Consider the following 19,496-nt stretch of genomic DNA (forward strand, 5'->3'; position numbering starts at 1 on the left):
TTGCATTCCAGATGAATTCCCATACATAATAACCATTCCAGCATAGAAGAATTTCCATAAGAAATCAAATCTGTGACAGCAAGTCAAGTCAGCCTTACCAGGGAGGGAGGAGCACTTGTGATGAAGAAAATCAACAAAGTCCATGCGAATGGATCCCACTGGAGGACCACTGAGGCATGCCCCCTTAATGTAATATACATCCCTGCACAAGAGTTTATGTGACACTGCCTTCACTAGAATTCCTGAACAAGCTCTGCAGCACATCTTTGATTCATTGAATCATTTCACAATTATTATCAATGCTAAAGTATGTGACAACTTTTTTTACCTTGGGTGTGTGTATTTAAATAAATTTGATTACAGCAAATGATACTGTTTATCTAATTTTCTGAATAGCTGAACAGCCCTCTTACTCTGCTTTTATTTCCTTGCATCTGTGTCCTGATTCTTTCTTGATCTATATAATTTTTTGCCAATATTTTCTTGTTGACTCTGTCATGTACCCATTGCTGACTGTGTGTACTGAGACGGTTGCGGGAAAAGCAGTCACGCCAGTTGCCATCACCACCTCACTGCCCTTTACGAGATCATCCAAGTGTGCCACATGCCAAGCATTCTCCTCATCAGTACTGATGGGTTCTGAGGACTGGCTCAGCTGCAGATTGTTCATGCCAGTTTTTTTGGGTGAGAAACTGGGAAGTAATTAGGCATTGATTCACAACCTTGGGCAGGCAGTGGCTCTCTGATGAATTTACATGGAAGCAAGAAAGCACTTGGATTTCTGATTGGAGGGCCCATCACAGCTTAAATCATACCTCTAAATTTGTAACGCAAATTATGCCTATTCATCCTGCTGTGTCTTTTTGCTTTACAAATTTCCTCTATAAATGTTGTCATTATTTCCCAACTTGTTTCCCCCCCCTTTTTTTTTTCAAAATAATTACCTGAAAAAGAAGCTAGATCTCTGGGATATCTGGCCCTAGTAATCTTTAACAATTTCTCTTTATTTTTAAAATATCTTGAACCAAACTTCTATGCTATCTATATTGTACAATGAGCACACTAGGCCTCGTGCAATGGCTCCGTTGGCCAATACTCCTCATTCAAGTGCTGGGACCCCATATGGACACTGGTTTGTGTCCTGCTCTCATACTTCCCATCCAGCTTCCTGCTTGTGGCCTGGTAAAGCAATAGAAGATAGCACAAAGCCTTGGGACCCTGCACCTGTGTGAGAGACTTGGATGAAGCTTGAAGCTCCTGACTTTGGCTCAGCTCTAGCCATTGTGGCCACTTGGAGAGTGAATCAACAAATGGAAGATCTCCCTCTCTTTTTCTCCTCCTCTTTGTATATCTGACTTTCCAATTAAAAATGTAGGGCCAGGCATGGTAGCTTAGCGGCTAAATCCTCACCTTGTAGGTTCCAGGATCCCATATGAGTTCTGGTTCTAATATCGGCTACCCCGCTTCCCATCCAGCTCCCTGTGTATGGCTTAGGAAAGCAGTCGAGGACAGTCCAAAGCCTTGGGACCATATACTCATGTGGGATACCTGGAAGAGGTTCTGGTCTCCTGGCTTTGGATCAACTCAGCTCTGGCCATTGTGGCAGCTTGGGGAGTGAATCAACGAACAAAAGATCTTCCTCTCTGTCTCTTCTCTCTTCTCCGTATATCTGACTTTCCAATGAAAATAAGTTTATTCTTTATATATTAAGATAAAATAAATAAAATAAGCACAAACTTTAAACAAGAAAAACATTATCAAGCTTTAATTATAATGCAAATTAAAATTTTCATGTCTCAAGAAAGAAAGAAAAGTAGGGTGGAAGGAAGTCAAGATAAAAAAGACAAAAAGTCAAAGAGAGAGAGAGGAAAAAAGGAAGGAAGGAGAAAAGAAAAGAAGGAAGGGAGAGGAGAGAGGAGGCACAGGAATATGATGACATTATTACAATTGTATTAGTGAACCACATTGAAAATTGTTGTTTTGTGTTAATATAATAGTAACAAAAAAATTGATTAGAACTGTGTTCTAGGAATTATCATGCATTTACTGTGACCTTTATAATCCAAATTATTTAAATTACTTGCTTTTTAAAAATTCATTTTTAAAAAAATGCCTAGTTAAATAGTTTCTTAGCTTTCCAAAAGAAATCTGAAATAATTACATTATTATTTAGAATCCATGAGAAAAAATCACTATTTTCATTGTTTCCAAACTCTGTAATTCGTCGATTTAGCTCTTCAATTACTTCCTTTATAGTTTTTAATTCTTTGTTGAGCATTCCTTCTATAACCTATAAAATGGAAAGAGTGTACTCTTTAAAACCCTGCTTATTGTCGGTATTTAAAGCACGCATGCCTACTTTCCCACCTTCTAGAGTGTTTTAGAAGAGTCTGTTGAGCATAAATAGAAATTTGGATTTGCATAATGGAAAGCCTTGGTTTTACACTGGCGAGATTTCCTTGGCACCATTTCCCCAGGTTTGCAAAATTTTCTCCCAACACAAAGAAACCCAGTGGTACAGATTTTGAGTTAAATTCTGTGTTCTACTGAGGTAGCACAGCTGAGCTCATCTAGCATACAGTGTAGTACTGACACTTCAAGGATGCTGTTTGTTGGGATCAACAGCGTATGTTTACTTTAGTTGTATAGGAAGCACCAGGCAGATCAGGAAACAAATGGGTAGATTTAAAGATTTCAGTGTTCCACACTTTACATCAGACTGGCAGATTTCTTTCAAGTCTCTATAGATTGTGTCAGGAGTCCCACACACTAGCGGAACAAGGTCCTATTGAACTGGTACTTCATAAGACCATCTCATAGCAGCAACAACTAGCAGTCTATTTTGGGGCTGCCAAGTGTGCCCCCTTAAAATCTGACACTACAGAATGTGCTGGAACCTTCTAGATTCCAATCCTCCATCAGATCCAGATGCAGTTGCGGATGCAGTGGAACATTAATCGTTCAGATTTTCTCTGGGATCAGACCTGTGCTTCAAATTTGTTTTTTCTGTTCTAAGGACCCAGGAACCAACCCTGTCCTTCTGGCATTTCCCAGTCCCCAGCACACTCACCTTCAGCTTTTGTTTCAGCACCTCTTCCTGCTCTCTCAGCTTTTGCTCTATCAGCTTTTCCTGCTGTCTCAGGAGGGTCTCTTTTTCCTTTTCCCAATTCTCCTTTACGTGGATGATGACTTCTTGGGCTATTCTGTGTTGATCTTCCATTGCCTCCCTCTTGGTATTCTTAGCTGCTCCACAAAAATTTAGGAGAAAAGAAAATCAGTCCTGAGTTCTATACCAATCAACTTTCAAAGACAGGCAGGAACCGGAAGAGAAGCTCTGAATTCTCACAAGGAATGCAACCAGAGCATGTTTCAAAAAGTGCAAGAAAGGCGCCAACGAGCTGGATGTGCAACCCAACTCTTCTTGTGACTTTTAGTTTAGCAGAGTATGTTCTCTACATTAGGTAGAAGACTCTGGCTTCAAGAAACTCTTCTTGGCCAATTCATAGGAAAAGACCAAACAACCCATCCATCCTCCTGTGAGCTGGGCTCTGTCCCTGTACCTTCTAAGGTCTTCTCCATGTCAGTGAGAGCCTTGTCTGCATTCAGGATGAATTTTTCTGTTGCTTCAAGTGACTCTAAGAAGCACTGGAGGACCTCATTTGCCTAGGGAGCCAAGAAGGAGGAAAAACATATCAGGTATCCAAATATTTGATGTGAAATTTAATACTTTTTTAAAGATTTATTTTTATTGGAAAGTTAGATATATAGAGAGGAGGAGAGACAGGAAGATCTGTCCAATGATTCACTCCTCCAAACAACCACAACAGCTGGAGCTGAGCCAATCCGAAGCCAGGAGCCCAAAGCCACTTCCAGGTTTCCACGCAGGTACAGGGTCCCAAGGCTTTGGATTGTCCTTTACTGCTTTCCCAAGCCACACGCAGGGAGCTGGATGGGAAGCGGGGCAGCCTATATTAGAACCAGCACCCATATGGGATGCTGACGCTTTTAAGCTGAGGCCTTTAGCAGCTAGTCCACTGCCCTGGGCCCTGATGTAGAAATTATTGTTCAGCAAAAATACAAATGCTGTAGCCTAGTGACTTAAGTCCTTGTCTTGCACATGCCAGGATCCCACATGACCTCCAGCTCTAATTCTGGCAGCCTCGCTTCCCCTCCAGCTCCCCGACTATGGCATGAGAAAGCAGTCGAGGACGGCCCAAAGCCTGGGGACCATACACCCGTGTCAGATACCTGGAACAAACTCCTGGCTCTTGGCTTCAGATACGCTCAGTACCAGCTGTTGTGGCCACTTGGGGAAGTGAATCAGAGGACAAAGGTCTTCCTCTCTGTCTCTCCTCTTCTATATATCTGACTTTCCAATAAAAAGAAATAAATCTTTTTTTAAAAAAAAAAAGAAGTACAAATGTGAGCTTGTTGGTTCTAGATCCTTCTTAGGCCAGAGCAGAAATGCCAAGCTCTTTGGTAATGCATTCTGCTTCCAGAATAGTCCCCTTCTTAGCTGTTCAATCTCCTGTCCCCTTGATGTAGTCTACCGACTCAGGATAGAGCCAGACTGATTTATGTGCAATTCTACAACTCATTGCCTCTGTTGCTTACAGGATTTGCAAATTCTTTTCTTCTGCTTTCATGCTGTTCCCTCTGTTAGGATAATACGCACAGTTACTTGACCTGTAACTCTTACGTCCTTCAGCAACAGGCTTTCCTAAAATACCTTCTGTGGTTTCTCCCCATAATTATTGAATTACGATTGACAAACAGCAATTTTGTGCATTCTAAGGTGTATAACATGATGCTTTTATGTGTGTATGTATGCCTTGTGTTGCTTTTACTATAACCTATTTAGAGTAACTATAACCTCATGTAATTTTGATTTTTTTGCAGTTAAGACACTGGAGATCCACTCTCATGGCTCATTTCCAAGCCTATAATGCAGTTTCTTAACTATGTTCACTCTGCTGTACATTAACTGTACAGAAATATTTCATCTCCATAATAGAATGTAATTATTTTTCAGTATTCCCTTTCCTTTTTTAAAGATTTATTTATTTTTATTGCAAAGGTAGATTTATAGAGATAAGGAGAGACAGAAAGATCTTCTCTCTGCTGGTTCACTGCTCAAGTAGCTACAACAGCCATAGCTGAACTGATCTGAAGCCAGGAGCTTCTTCTGGGTCTCCCATGAGTACACAGTGCCCCAGGCTTGGGCCGTCTTCACTGCTTTCCCAGGCCATAAACAGGGAGACAGATGGGAAGTGGAGCAGCCAAGACATGAACCAGCTCTCATATGGATGCCCACACTTACATGCAGCAGATTAGCCGACTGAAACACCATGCCCTCCACCCCTGCAAACCTTTCCTTTTCTGTCATGTCCTAGGACATTTCATTTTCCTCTTTGTCATTATGTTAACTTTGTTTTCTTCCTCAAGTAAATTATGTAGTATTTGTCTGTTAACATAATGTTTTCTATGTCTGCATTGTCATAAATGGCAGAGCTTCTCTATATGCCTGGATATGTGTGCATGTGTGTATATAAATGTTTAAATGTATTTAACAGTTGTTCCCACCCTTCATCCATCAATAAATACACAGGTTGTTCCCAACCTTTTCTGTTGTGGATTACATGGTAGTGGATCTGTAAACATAAATACCTGTTCAAGTTACTGATTTTCTTACCTTTGAAAATATACACAGAAGTACACTGAAAGTTATTAACAAATAGGATGAAATTGCAAAATATAAAGTCAATCTAAAATAAAAATTTATATAAAATATAAAATAATAAAATATAGCATTAATAACTATTTTTAAGAGTAAGAAAACTGGGCCCGGCGGCGTGGCCTAGAGGCTAAAGTTCCTTGCCTTGAACGCACTGGGATCCCATATGGGTGCTGGTTCTAATCCCGGCAGCTCCACTTCCCATCCAGCTCCCTGCTTGTGGCCTGGGAAAGCAGTAGAGGACGGCCCAATGCTTTGGGACCCTGCACCCACGCATGGGAGACCTGGAAGAGGTTCCTGGCTCCGGGCTTCAGCTCAGCACAGCACCAGCCATTGCAGTCACTTGGGGAATGAATCGTTGGATGGAAGATCTTCCTCTCTGTCTCTCCTCCTCTCTGTATATCTGACTTTGTAATAAAAATAAATAAATCTTTAAAAGAAAGTAAGGAAACAATCTCATTATAATAGCATCAAGCCATAGAATACTTGGAGATAAAATTAGCAAAATTGTGTAAGATATGTTATCTGTAAAGTTCAAACCACTTTTGAAAAAAATTGAAGAGGTAAAACAAATGTTTCTTATGTTCATTGGTTAGAGGTATAAATGTTGTTAAAATGTCCATACTACACAAGTATCATGTGGCATCAACACAATCTCTATCAATATTATAATGACCTCTTTGCAAAAATAACAAAAACAATCCTGCAATTCATGTCTAGAACAAAGGACACTGGGCAGCCAAAACAATCCTGAACTACAAACTTCAGGCATCTACCTACTTGACTTAACAAATCACCACAAAGCTATAGTACCATTGGCATCATCACAAAAGCCAATACACAAACCAGTGGAGCAGCACAGAAAGCCAGGAAATAAGCCAGGCACACGCTGATTTGAATTAAGGTCACTTACTGATTGAATAAAGGTAAGCTGATTTGAATCAAGGTATCAGGAAGACACAGGAAGAAAAGGTTTTTCCTCAAGAAGTTATGTTAGGAAATCTGAATACTGTAAGGTAGTGAGACAGGCCCTTTATTTTACATCTTTAAAAAAAATCAAGTAAATGTTAAAGATTCAAGGTTTTACCAGAAGACTTGAAATTGCCAACCGACTAGAAGAAAAGATAAGGGAACAGACATCTGACACTAGCCTTTGCAATGGTTCTTTGGTTTTGGCTTCAAAGGCACAGGATTTAACCCCCTGCTTTTTTTAGTGTTATTTTATGAATCTATTTATTTCAATAGTAGTGTTATGCAGAGGGAGAAACAGACTAAGAGATATTCCATCTGCCGGTTCACTCCTCAAATTGCCATGCAGGTCAAGGCTAGGCCAAGGCTTAGCCAGGAGCCAGTACTTCTTTGGGAGATCTCCCACGTGTGTGGGGCAGGCTAGGGGTTTGAACTGCTAAGGATGACTCTAGGGACGGCTGGAACTGGGTGTGTTGAGGAACCAGGGCTCCTTGAATGGAGCACAAAGCCAAGGGAGGCAGGGCTGGGGCACTGAACATCTGGAAAACACACATTAAACCATGAAAGATATCCACTAACAGCTGCTAGAATGGCAATCTGCAACATTGTGCCCTTAGAAAACAGTAGAGGGGCCCAGCGCAGTGGCCTAGTGCCTAAAGTTCTTGCCTTCAAAGCGCCGTGATCCCATATGGGTGTCAGTTCTAATCCCGGCAGCTCCACTTCCCATCCAGTTCACTGCTTGTCACCTGGGAAAGCAGCCAAGGATGGCCCAATGCTTTGGGACCCTGCACCCATGTGGGAGACCTGGAGGAAGTTCCTGGCTCCTAGCTCCGGATCGGCACAGCACCAGCCATTGTGGTCACTTGGTGAGTGAATCATTGGATAGAAGATCTTCGTCTCTGTCTCTCCTCCTCTCTGTATATCTGACTTTGCAATAAAAATTGAAAAAAAAAATCAGGAAGTAGTAAGTGAAAGATCACTGTTGTTTACAAGTGTAGAAAAGAGATATAAAGAGTAGTAATCAAATCTCAAGATGCCAATTTTGCTCAAATCCATTACTTCTATTTAGACTCTATTAGAGAAAATTTATGATATTTTTTTTTTTCAGATTGGCCTATTTTACTAAGCCTAATGGTCTCCAATTGTATCCACTTTGTTACAAAAGACAGGATTTCATCCATTTTGTGGATGAGTAATATTACCTCGTATGCTTATAGCACTTTAACTAGTCGTAAGTCGCTAAACGTGTGTGTTGATTCCATTCTTAGCTATTGTGAATTGATGCAAACATGCAAGGCATAGATAACTCTTATGCTTATTTTATTTACATTGAATAGCAGGTTGAAGACCTCTTTCTCTGTCTCTCCTTCTTTTATTCTCATTCTGTCACATAAATAAAAATAAACCCTTCTCAAAAAATAAAAAAAAAATAATGGCTACTATTCATGATTCAGAAGGTTACAACTGCTGCTCAGTATGTGGAAATAAGGTAAATGTTGCACAGTTGTTGGTGGGGTATAAACTGCTGTCACCATTTTGAAAACAGTATGAACCTTTGCAAAAAAAAAAAAAAAGGTGTTTTTAATAACTTTAAGTACAAAAACAGTCTCATCCGCCCAGCTACATGCTGATTGTGTGATCTTAGGCAGCTAAAATGTTCAGTGCTTCACAATAATAGGGATGATTTAGGAACTACTTAACAGTGTGCTAGGAATTAAATTGGTAACCCAATAAAATAAATTATTTCTTGTATAGAGAATTAACATGCAGTGAATGTTAGCAGTGGTCATCAGCAGCAGCGTCATCAGCATGCCAGTGTGATGACCAAATTCAAACCATATCCAATGCACTATGAATTTGTTCGTGCCAATGGTCATGAGCATCTTGAAAGCCATTTTCTGTATTTAGCATAAAAATTGTTCACTTGAGAGAAAAAAATAAAAACTACTGCACCTGATTTCTTGATTCCCAAGAATCTGAAAAGAAATATTTGTCATTTGTATGGGAATGCATAACTACGTATGAATTTTAAAAGTCCACAAATGTCAAAATATTGCTGAGTGAGTCCGATTCAACTTTCCTTTTTATAAAATTTCATTTATTTTTATTTGTAAGTAGGTTGACAATGAAAATGAGAGAGAGAGGAGAGAGAGACAAAGAGACAGAGAGATCCTCCATCCACTGGTCATTCTCTAAACATCTACATTATTCAGAGCTGAGTCTATTCAAAGTTAGAAGCCAGGAGTGAAGAGGCAGGGGTCTCTCTCCGGGGTGCAGGAACTCAAGGACTATCCTCTGCTGCCTTCCCGGGCCATGATTAGGGAGCTGAATCAGAAGTAGTGAAGCTGGGACATGATCTGGTGCCCATATGGTATGCTGGCGCTACAGTCAGAGGCCTGGATAGCTATGCCACCAAGCTGGTCTCCTGGTTCTATTTTCTAATAACCTCTTTGAGGCAGGCTACTTAATAAGAAGTTTATTTAGCTCACAGCTCTGGAAGCTTCAGGGCATGACTCTGAAAAGGGTGGCTCTGGCTGTCACAGAGTGTGGCATCACAGCAGAATTTTTAGAATGAAGCAATCATATTTCCAGAGAGAAAGACAGAGAATGATTCAGGTGTCCGCCAGACTTTTATGACTACTTGATCTTAGCAAAATGAACGTAGGATCCACTGAGAACTCTTACTTGCATCTCACTTGAAGGCAGCCTCTCATGACCTAAGGGCCTCTCACTAGGCCACATTTCACTTGTCACATGATCACACTGAGGACCAAGCCTCTCACATCATCTGTTCTAAACTGTGGTGATTTTCATGATCTGCTTTCTCTCCATGAGAATTTTGTGGTCCCCATTTTTAAAGACAGAAGCTAAGACCCCAGGAACCTCTTCTGTTGATCCATCCTGCCCAATATCTCCTTAAAATTTGTTACCTTTACTCCTTTCCTGGGCACCAGTTTATAGTCCTGTTCAACCTTTCTTCTTGCTTCTTGGTAGAGTTTGTGGCCTTGAGGAACACAGAAAGTTCCTCTTGAAATATTTTCCATCAGGGACTCGGAAAGCTTCTTAATCTTAGTCTGGCAATACTTGGAAGATGCTTCTTCATTCTGTTGCAAGAAATATTCCTTCTTCTTCTCTATGGTTTCCTGCCAGGGAAAATTAGGAACACACATTACAAAGAAGTTACTTGAAGGGAGGGTTTCTATGATACCCTTGAGAGACGCTCTCAGATGACCTCTCAGAATGGAACAGACTATGATTGGTTTTTTAACATTCGCAGAACTCCTTATTTCTCCTAGGAACAGGCTGAATATTTGTCAAAGATGGCCTGGAAGAGTTGAGTTTTCTGGTTCTATAACATGTAGGATGATTAAGGGAGACAGGTCCACTGAGACTAAATAACAGAAAATTGAATTTTAGTTTGGAAATAAAACTTCCTCAGAACATACGGGTTGTTATGGGCAGAAATATAACTAAATTAGAATTGGTACATCAAATTGCTTGGAATTTACAAGCATATTTCAATATATTTTAAAATTCTTTTAATGGTGTCTTAAATTTTTGAATATGTACGAAAGAAATTTTTTGTTTAGACTTGAAAGTTAAAATCCATCTGGATTTCCTCAGTACAAATTGAGGAAATTTTTTGTTTATTTAGTTCAGATCTGGACAGACTGAAGGATACACTTTGAACAAAGGTGCCTATGATGGGATCTTCCATGACTCTTCTTAATTTGATGTCAATACCCAGAGTAGTTGTTGGGTATGAAACTGTGACGACTACCACCCTGTGATCAGATCATGATGCAGAGCACACATTGGCTTCAATGGAGAATATCCTACTTGGCATTGACCGAACTTATAAGCCCTTCAAAGGAAGATTTCTCTACCTGTCAGAAAGGGAAATCAGGGTAATCAGAAATAGGACAAAGATTTGATTAACATTCCTAGCTTAAAAATGGAGTGGGCTTCTTAAAAACCCTCCTTTAAGTCCTAAGCCCTTTCTTTCTAAACATCAACCTTTAAAAATTTTATTTGGTTTTCTTAGGATATATTTAATTATTTGAAAAGCAGAGTAACAATGGGAGAGAAAGAGAAATAGAGTTTCCAACTGCTAATTAACTCCTCAGATGACTACAACAACCTCAGATGCATCAGAAACCAGAAATCCATCTAGATCTTCTATGTGGGTGACAGGAGTTCTAACAGTTTAATCATCTTGTACAGATTACTTAGTTGAATCAGCAGGACATTGGATCAGACTCGACACAGCCAAGACTTTAAACTGTACTCCTAGGGCTTTCTACTGTCACAGGTTGCAGACAGCTTAACCCACGGCACCATAATGACAGTAAGTCCTCGTGGTATAATCTTTCAGTCTGTCTACACTGAGCAGAAGACCCAAACCTTTTATGGATGCTAGATCTGCAGAACTGTGTGATAATAATATGTGCAGTTCTAAAGCTGCTAAGCACATTATAATGATTTTGTAGTTCTAAAAAACAAATAAAACAAAATGTCCCTCCTTTAAGAAAAGGGAACAGCACTTTCTATAGATCTCTTCCATTCTTGAGAATTCAAATCTCTTCTACTATAGTAGGGAGATGATCATGGGGTCAGAAGTTAAACTTTAGGCAAGATTCAAGAAATATAGAGTCAGGAAGGATAAACACTAAAGTGTGTACCATGAGAGTCTTCTGAAAGTTCTGGTTCTCATCCTTGAAGGAGTGCTCCATGAATACTTCAATGGCTCCCTTCTCACAGGCTGTGTGCACGTCCAGCAGCTCCTGGAGTGTGTCTGTGGGGAACATCACTCGCTCAGCCATCTGTGCCATGTAGTGGGTGGCTGCCTTCTCCACAGCTGCAGTGTTCTCACGTTCAGCCAAAGTTGTCACTGCGTTCTCCAGGCAAGGCACTGCTCCACTGTTGATGGCATTCACGTACATCTCTACCAGACAGCCCAGTCCTGAATAACATATAATAGGATTTTCACATGCTTTACAAGTTAGCATTCTAAAATTCACAAAATTCTGTTTATCTAGAAAATTCCCTCTTCTCCCTTTTCTTCCATCTTCCCCTCTTCTGCATTTGCTCATGTTCTTCATTTTCAATTTCTCCCTATAACTTCTGCTCTATGCAACAACATGACTGTTTTTCCTATTCATCTGTTCCATTCTAATTCTTAAATTCACCAAATTGCAAAGCTAAATTATAATTAATTAACACTATAATATTACCTTACCTGTTCTTGAAAACCACTTTTCCAAGTAAAAAGGATAAAATAGATTAATATTAGAAAAGAAATTACATAATTTGTGAACTCACATTCCAAATGAAATGCTAGACCCTTTGTCAAAAGTAGCTTTAGTTATTTTAAGCCAGCCAGACTGACATGATCCCATTTCTGTGAAGAAAGTCCTGTACGTTTAGGCATAAATGGTTTTCTGAAATTATTGCTTAGTTTTTATTGGATCATGTTCTATTGGTTATATTCTGAATGGCCTAAACTTCTATAATATTTTGTGTATTCTCACTGAGAAACTCTAATCCTGTAGAAACTCTTATCCTGAATATTTTTCTGTAATAGTATCATTAATGAGTTGCTTGCACCACTAATGAATCCCTTTCAGGAGATACACTAGGACTCAGCAAGTCTGCATAAATAAAGATAATTTATTGGGGAAATTTCATCTCTGTGTGTTATGTCTTCCACAGTTCTATACAGAAATAAACAAAATAACTGACAAACCACACTGAACCACAGAGAGACATCCTTTGAGACAAGTGACTAAAGAAACTCACGCTTTCCGGTGACAGTGACTCCTGACCCCAAGGTCTTGACCTTTCCACGAGTGGAGATATAGGAGCAGAATTGTTCTGATTGGGACTTGAAAGCGGATTCCAATTCATCTTCTGACACGTCCTGAATGTGAGCTAACAGACTGTTGTCATTTGTAGGTCGGTGAAAGACAAAGCACTTTCGTTTTGGAAAGAAATCTCTGATGCACTTTCTAGTCATGTTGGAAGTTTGGATTCTGGGATTCTCTCCTACAGAATATCAAAAGGGGCATTCAGTGAAGAGATAGTTTGAAGGCAAAGGAGCTGAGGGATTTTCAAGAGCATTTGCACTGCTATAGCATCCATCCCTATAAATCTTGCTTTTCACAATTCTACAAGGCAGTCTTAGTTTAATCTACCTAAGGCATGGTGAATCCATTTCTGCATAGAACTAATTCAAAGGAACACTCTTAGGAGGAATGGGATGTATCCATTGCAAATAAAATAGTTATTTTGGGTCCTGGGTCCATCTTTTGTGGTGTATAGTCACTATTTCTAAGTGTTTTTAATAATTGACAATAAAATTTACAGAAATATATTTATGATATTGCAGTCAATCATCAGAAATGAAACATGAACTTAAAGTATAATAGAAATAAGAAAGAATCAGATTCAGATATCTTGGGGGGAATGTAAGATAATAGATAAAATTCAAGGCATTAAAGGAAAATATTTTGAATCAATAATCCATACAGCATTATGATAGTAAACTTCAAAATAAAGTTTGTCTTAATATAATTTGAGGAAAGCACTGCTCCTCAAAGTGAGCTTCTGTAGGCTTGTCAGTGTTTTGAAGAAGGATTCTTAGAACCATATTGTTTTTCAAAATAACTATTTGTTGAAAGAATAAACAATAAGAATGAAAGACAAGAATGAAAGGCGGGATATATAGATCTAGTAAGCGTCATTAGTTGTCTGCTCCTCTAATGCAATTAACACACTACATTTAGAGTAGAAAAATGGTAGCACATTGCCTAAGAATGTAGCCTGAAGAAAGCCATGATGTTAAACAAAAAATGGAAGATTCAGCATTATAATTAGAGGGACAGAGCAGTGTTTTTTTCCCCTGTACTATTGTGGCTGTAATTATGAAGGTTGAAACAACTAAGGAGAGTAAAACATATCAAGTGAAATTTGTTTTTAAAATTAGCTCTTTTTATTTCATAGTGATTTTTTTAACTAACTTTGAAATATGCTATTTTTTTCAAAATAGTATAGGAGGAAGAAATTAACCTAATAAGTAATAAGATACATGAGGCTCATATGTGACAGCATTGATCAGAGTCCTCACATCTTTTCATGATACTGAATAGCTTAAATTGATTACTAAATATTAAATAAATAAAATTATTATTAAATAAATTATTTACTAAATAAAGCACCAAATATCTTCTTGGAGTTTAAATTTCTTCCTGTGAAAATTTTCGGTAATGGTTGGAAAAGTCATGGCCTTTCATCAATCACCATTACCACAAACCTCAATGTTGTCACAAATAAACATTTATTTTAAGTGCAAAAGGACAATACTGTTGATCCCACCTTTACACTGCACAAGCCACCCCCAGGCTACATTCAAATACCTGGAACCAGCTTCAAGGCATTCTCCAAGTACTCATCTTCCGTGATGTGGCGTTCCTGTAACTTCAGCTCCAGGCTGAAATCCCGTACAGCCCAAACAAAATCTGGGAAAAAATGCACAAATTCTGTGTGGTCCTCTGCTTCATCAGATGTGGGGGAAGCTCTTGTCCTGATTAACTGAGAGAGTTCAGTCACATAGCTGGGATTTAGTTAAGAAAAAAACACCGCATACCACAAATTTCACATCTTAGAAACGAGCTGCAAAAACCTTAGCTTATCTCTCTGTCCACTCATACTTAACCAAGAATATTGATTCATATAAAGAAAGTCTGGACATACTATAGAGCAGTGGTTATCAAAACAGCCTGGTACTGGCACAAAGATAGAGAGGAAGATCAATGGAACAGAATAGAAGCACCAAAAGGGAACCCACACAGATACAGCCAATTAATCTTTGACAAAAAGACCAACAACAGTCCAAGCAAATGGGAAGGCCTCTTCAGTAAATGTTGTTGGGACAACTGGATGATAGCCTGCAGAAATAAAAAGACAGACCCACATCTATCACCATACACTAAGATCCAATCTACATGGATAAAAGACCTAAACCTACATCCAGAAACCTTCAAACTCTTGGAAGAAAATATTGGAAATACCCTGCAAGACCTAGGAGTAGGTCCTGACTCTCTAAGAAGGACACCAAAAGCAATAGCAGTTGAGAACAGAATAAACAAATGGGACCTCATCAAACCAAGAAGCTTCTGTACAGCAAGGGAAACAATCAGCAAAGTAAAAAAGCAACCCACAGAATGGGAGAAAATCTTTGCACACTACATAGGTGATAGGGGGCTAATCTCCAGAATATACAAAGATCTCCAGAACAACCAAAACACCAAAACAAACTACTCAATTATGGGCACGGGAAATGGGCAAATATTTCACAAAGGAACAAGTCCAAATGGCAAACATATGAAAAACTGCTCCAGTTCCCTGGCAATAAGGGAAATCCAAATTAAAACATCAATGAGGTACCACCTAACACCAGCAAGATTGGCCCACATAAAAAAGAACACCAAAGACACTTGTTGGTGAGGATGTGGGGAAAAGGGAACCCTACTCCACTGCTGGTGGGGCTGAAGGTTAGTACAGCCTTTATTGAAATCAGTATGGAGAACACTTAAGCAACTCAAAATCTGCATACCATATGACCCAGCAATAGCATTCCTAGGAATATATCCAAAACACCTGTTTCATGACAAACCAACATGCACCCCTATTTTCATAGCAGCATAATCAGTAATTGCAAAAACATGGAAACAACCAAAATGCCCATCAGCAGAAGATTGGATAAGAAAGCTTTGGTTCATCTACTCCATGGAATACTACTCAGCTATTAAAAATAAAAACAAAATGCAGTTCTTTGTGGCTAAATGGGCCCAACTGGAAACTATAATGCTAAGGGAAATGAGCAAATCCCAAAAGGTTAGGTACCACATGTTTGCCTTAATTTAACCTGTATTTTTTTTTTATCTTGTCATTGATACTGTCTCAACACATGTGTTTCAAAAAATTGCATTATTTTTAACATATTGCTTACCCAATACTATGTCAATCAATTTTTTAACACTATGTATTGTTGCTGATGTTATGTTGGGGCTTTTAACTGACCGGGATTTTACTCTGTTAGCTTTGCCTTCAGACCAGAGAAGGCCTCCCCAAGAAGCCATTAAAGTTATCAGGACAATAAGATGCTGGACTCAATGCTGGGTATGTGCTTGCAATGAAGGAATCTCAACTGAACTTGAACTGTGGTTATGCACCATGGGGTTGTGGAGGGTTGGGGGAGGAGCGGGGGAAATCTAAGCACCTATAAAACTGTATCACATAATACAATGTTATTAACAATAAAAAAAAAAAGTCTCAGATTCCATTCCACTAAACACAGTGACACCTGGTGGCTGCTTTCCTGGAAGGATACTGTAGCTGCTCCAGGGCCTGGTGGTTGATGGTGCCCAGGCTGTTGTAGACCAAGGTGCTGCTCAGAAGCACAGCCAGGGCAAAGATCCACGAGTCATTCTTAGGGTCTCCCTGGAAAATACAATCATAATGCTAAAAATGGAACCTCATTTTTATAGGTATATTGATTGCATCAATTTTCCTTTTTAAAAAATATTTACTTATTTTTATTGGAAAGACAGATTTACTGAGAGAGAGACAAGAAGAAAGATCTTCCATCTGTGGTTTACTTCCCACGTGACTGCAATGACTGGAGCTGAGCTAACCTGAAGCCAGGAGCCAGGAGCTTCTTCCCAGTCTTCTACATGGGTACAGAGTCTCAAGCCTTTGGGCCATCCTCTGCTGCTTTCTCAGGGCAACAAAAATGGAACTGGAGGAGAAGTAGAGCAGCTGAGAAATGAATCAGCTGCCAAATGGGATCTTGGAACACGTAAGGCAAGGATTTAGCCATTAAGCTATCGCAACAGGCCCATACTACATCAGTTTACTTAGCTATTGAGATGAACAAATGAAACTCTCACTGTAGATAGAATATTTCATAAACTGCTTAAACACAAACATATACTGTTAAGCATGCAAGTATTCCATTACAAATATTTTCTCAATAATAACTGCACTGAGCACCAAAATGCTATAAATTCACCTCAATGGCTCTTTACTGGAACAGGTTGTGCATTTGGTTTTGTGCATATGAATATCCACGACAGTTCCTGCCCTCGAGAAGATGACTTCAAAGAACAACACATCAGTCAACATGTAATTGTAAACAAAAATAGGATATTATTAGTAAGGAGTGCCACCAAATGTTGTGTCAAAAACAAAACAAAACAAAAAAAATTGGAGGTTGGCATCCTAGCGCAGTAGGCCAAGTCTCTACATATGGTGCTGGCATCCCATTTGGGTGCTGGTTGGTATTCAAGATATTCTACCCCAAGCCAGCTCCCTAATTATTGCCTGGAAAAGCAATGGAGGATCTTTCAAATCCTTGGGCCCTAGGTGGGGGACCTGGAAGAAGCTCCTGATTCCTGGCTTCGAATTGGCATAGCTCTGGGAGTTGTGGCTATTTGGGGAACGAACCACTATATGGAAGATATCTTTTTCTCTCTCTTTCCTTTTTTCTCTAAACTATGACCTTCAAATAATGAATGGATAGATAGATAGATGGATAGATAGATAGATAAATCTCTTTGCAAAAAAAATGAAGAGATGGAGGGCCATTTCTGTGAATAATTACTCTGATTTCAGACCAAGAAGTGATTCTGTGTGATTGGGATGTTGCTGCTGCAGGCAGTAAACAGCTGAGCTTTAAAGAGTTCATAGACAGAAAATGTGAAAATAAAGGTTTCAAGTAGGCATAAAAACAACAATGCCAAGTTTGAATTTTCAGTTCACAGTCATGTAAAGATATTACAATCATCCTACTTGATACATGATGGAAGGCAAGAAGAACCTGGCTATAAGACTCATATCAAGACGGGAAAGCTTTAATCCTACCACACCGTCAGCAGACAGACCGCCCGCCCCCCAGTAGTATCTTTTGTGTTTTTGACATGTTTCAGTTTCTTAACAAATGTAATTAGGTCAATAGAAGGTGGCCATAAACCATAATTTACCATTTAAAAAAAACAGTTCATATTATTTATACCAAACTAATGATCAACATTTCTATCTATGTATCTATTTACTTCAGATTTTCTGTGTGTGGATCCCTCCAATCTTTTTACACTGGATATGAACGTTCTCTTGTTCTATCTTTCAATTTAGACTCAGTCATAAATAAAGGGAAAAATATTGTAAAACATCCAACATCTTCTCATTGCCATGCTTAATGTTATAACTTATGCTTCAGAGAATGCAGAGAAGAATTCATCCCCAAAGCTCAGAGACTTGGATTAAAAACTCATGATAAGCAGTTTATCCAGAAATCATTTAAGCAGATTTTTTATAGAAGCTTGATTTTCACCGTTCCTACATCCAACCTGATCAGTATCACAGTTTAATAGATATTATTGTTTGGGAATCCCTCCCTAACTCAAATGATCAGATTTATTTTCCACTTTCTGTACTGTTCCTATCTAGTATAGATTGCATTTCTTATTTCCTGTCTCTACAGCTGTGCTCATTACCTAGTTTACCTTTGTATCTGGATTATTTCGAGCAGTGTCCCAGAACTAACTCATATATTCAAATTTGCTAAATCATTCTCTCTAGCACTAAAAATGAAAATAACTATTCAACATACATCAAGATACTTGAGGTTATTAAAAGAGTTTGAGAAAAGAGATTCATCCTCTTTGCCTATTCTTGGAGTCACAGTTTAGAGAAACACAGATGGTGAAGTGATGTGGCAAATTAAAATATAAGAACATTCTCTCCCTTACCTTCTCCACGTCACCCAAGCCCTCAGTGTCCAGAAGAACGAGGGTGTGGTTTCTCTTGGAGGGGTGGGGTACACAACACATCCAGATGCCCTTGGTTTCAGATTGTACTGTGGAGCCCAGGCGGAAGCCTAAAGGAAAGAAGAGAAATAACAGTGTCAGCTGGTTGACTAAGATATCCAGGGGTTACATTTGTTAATGCTGTAGAAACGTAAGCACTCCTCAGGAAAAAAAATATATATTTCAGAAAGAAAAACGAATTATATGTACATCATATATGCATGATTTTCTAAAAAGGTATTCATCTTCAGAGACTCAAACCATGCCACATAATAGAATTCATATGTCTACAAACCTACATCATTTGATCTGAGGCTCTTTTGCCCACCAAGTTCTCATGGAGTTCAATCTTGGAGAATCACGAATGAAGGCAGGCATGCATTCCTCCAACTTCCACCCTGGGGAGTCACAGTGCTCCAGGGGATCCCTCCTCTATCTCACAGCCCCTGTCACGCAGCTCCCTTCAAAGTTCTGGTCTTCACTATATGTTGGCATCTGTTCATTGCTTCTCTGTTTAAGCTATAGGGATGGTAACATCTGCCAGATCATCATTGCCCTTCCTGAGTGATTTTCTACGTTTCCCACTTGTGCTCCTGTCAATAGTAGCTCCATTGTGTTTTCAATTTCTTTTGAGTGGATCTTTCGTGTCCTGCCAGAAATTTATTAGTTTTATGGTTTTAATCACTTTTCATCCATCCCCCGCATTTTGTTATTTTGCTTTCTTTCATTCAAGCTGATAATGAAATCTATGTTCTTTGCCTCAGGATGGAGATATAAGTCAGGGGTAAGTGGAAAAGATCTATAAGGGCAATGGGCCTTAATTTAAAAAGACTGAAATTCTCAGAGAGATTATTTGAGGATCATGTTCAGTAACCAATGGAAGGCATTTCCTGCCCAAAAGACTGCTCCATGCCCACGGTGTCTGT

The 19,496-nt window shown here is 39.1% G+C and overlaps 1 protein-coding gene across 1 annotated transcript; it reads right to left on the reverse strand.

The window, feature by feature from the left end:
• Positions 1-1,747: 1,747 nt before the first annotated feature.
• On the reverse strand, positions 1,748-18,618 carry LOC121168440 (guanylate-binding protein 7-like). Its single transcript, XM_040998558.1, has 9 exons — positions 18,514-18,618; positions 16,095-16,204; positions 14,119-14,315; positions 12,503-12,748; positions 11,386-11,666; positions 9,634-9,846; positions 3,561-3,663; positions 3,071-3,243; positions 1,748-2,290 (listed from the first exon to the last, which is right to left on the reverse strand). Exons 1-9 carry the CDS (start codon positions 18,592-18,594, stop codon positions 2,114-2,116), a joined length of 1,581 nt encoding a protein of 526 aa, XP_040854492.1. The 5' UTR covers positions 18,595-18,618; the 3' UTR covers positions 1,748-2,113.
• Between the last annotated feature and the right edge of the window lie 878 nt (positions 18,619-19,496).

This window comes from Ochotona curzoniae, unplaced genomic scaffold (genome assembly GCF_017591425.1).
Source record: "Ochotona curzoniae isolate NIBS_2020 unplaced genomic scaffold, NIBS_Ocur_1.0 scaffold_1037, whole genome shotgun sequence".
Lineage (NCBI taxonomy): Eukaryota > Metazoa > Chordata > Mammalia > Lagomorpha > Ochotonidae > Ochotona > Ochotona curzoniae.

What these genes read in the sequence shown, in the direction of transcription:
- LOC121168440 (XM_040998558.1), bottom strand. Translation starts at nt 18,594, where the DNA reads ATGTGTTGTGTACCCCACCCCTCCAAGAGAAACCACACCCTCGTTCTT. An exon ending in ACTTTCAGAAGACTCTCATG is followed by an intron (nt 9,847 to 11,385) that starts GTACACACTTTA and finishes TTTCCCTGGCAG; the next exon opens with GAAACCATAGAGAAGAAGAA. An exon ending in CATGGAGAAGACCTTAGAAG is followed by an intron (nt 3,244 to 3,560) that starts GTACAGGGACAG and finishes TTTGTGGAGCAG; the next exon opens with CTAAGAATACCAAGAGGGAG.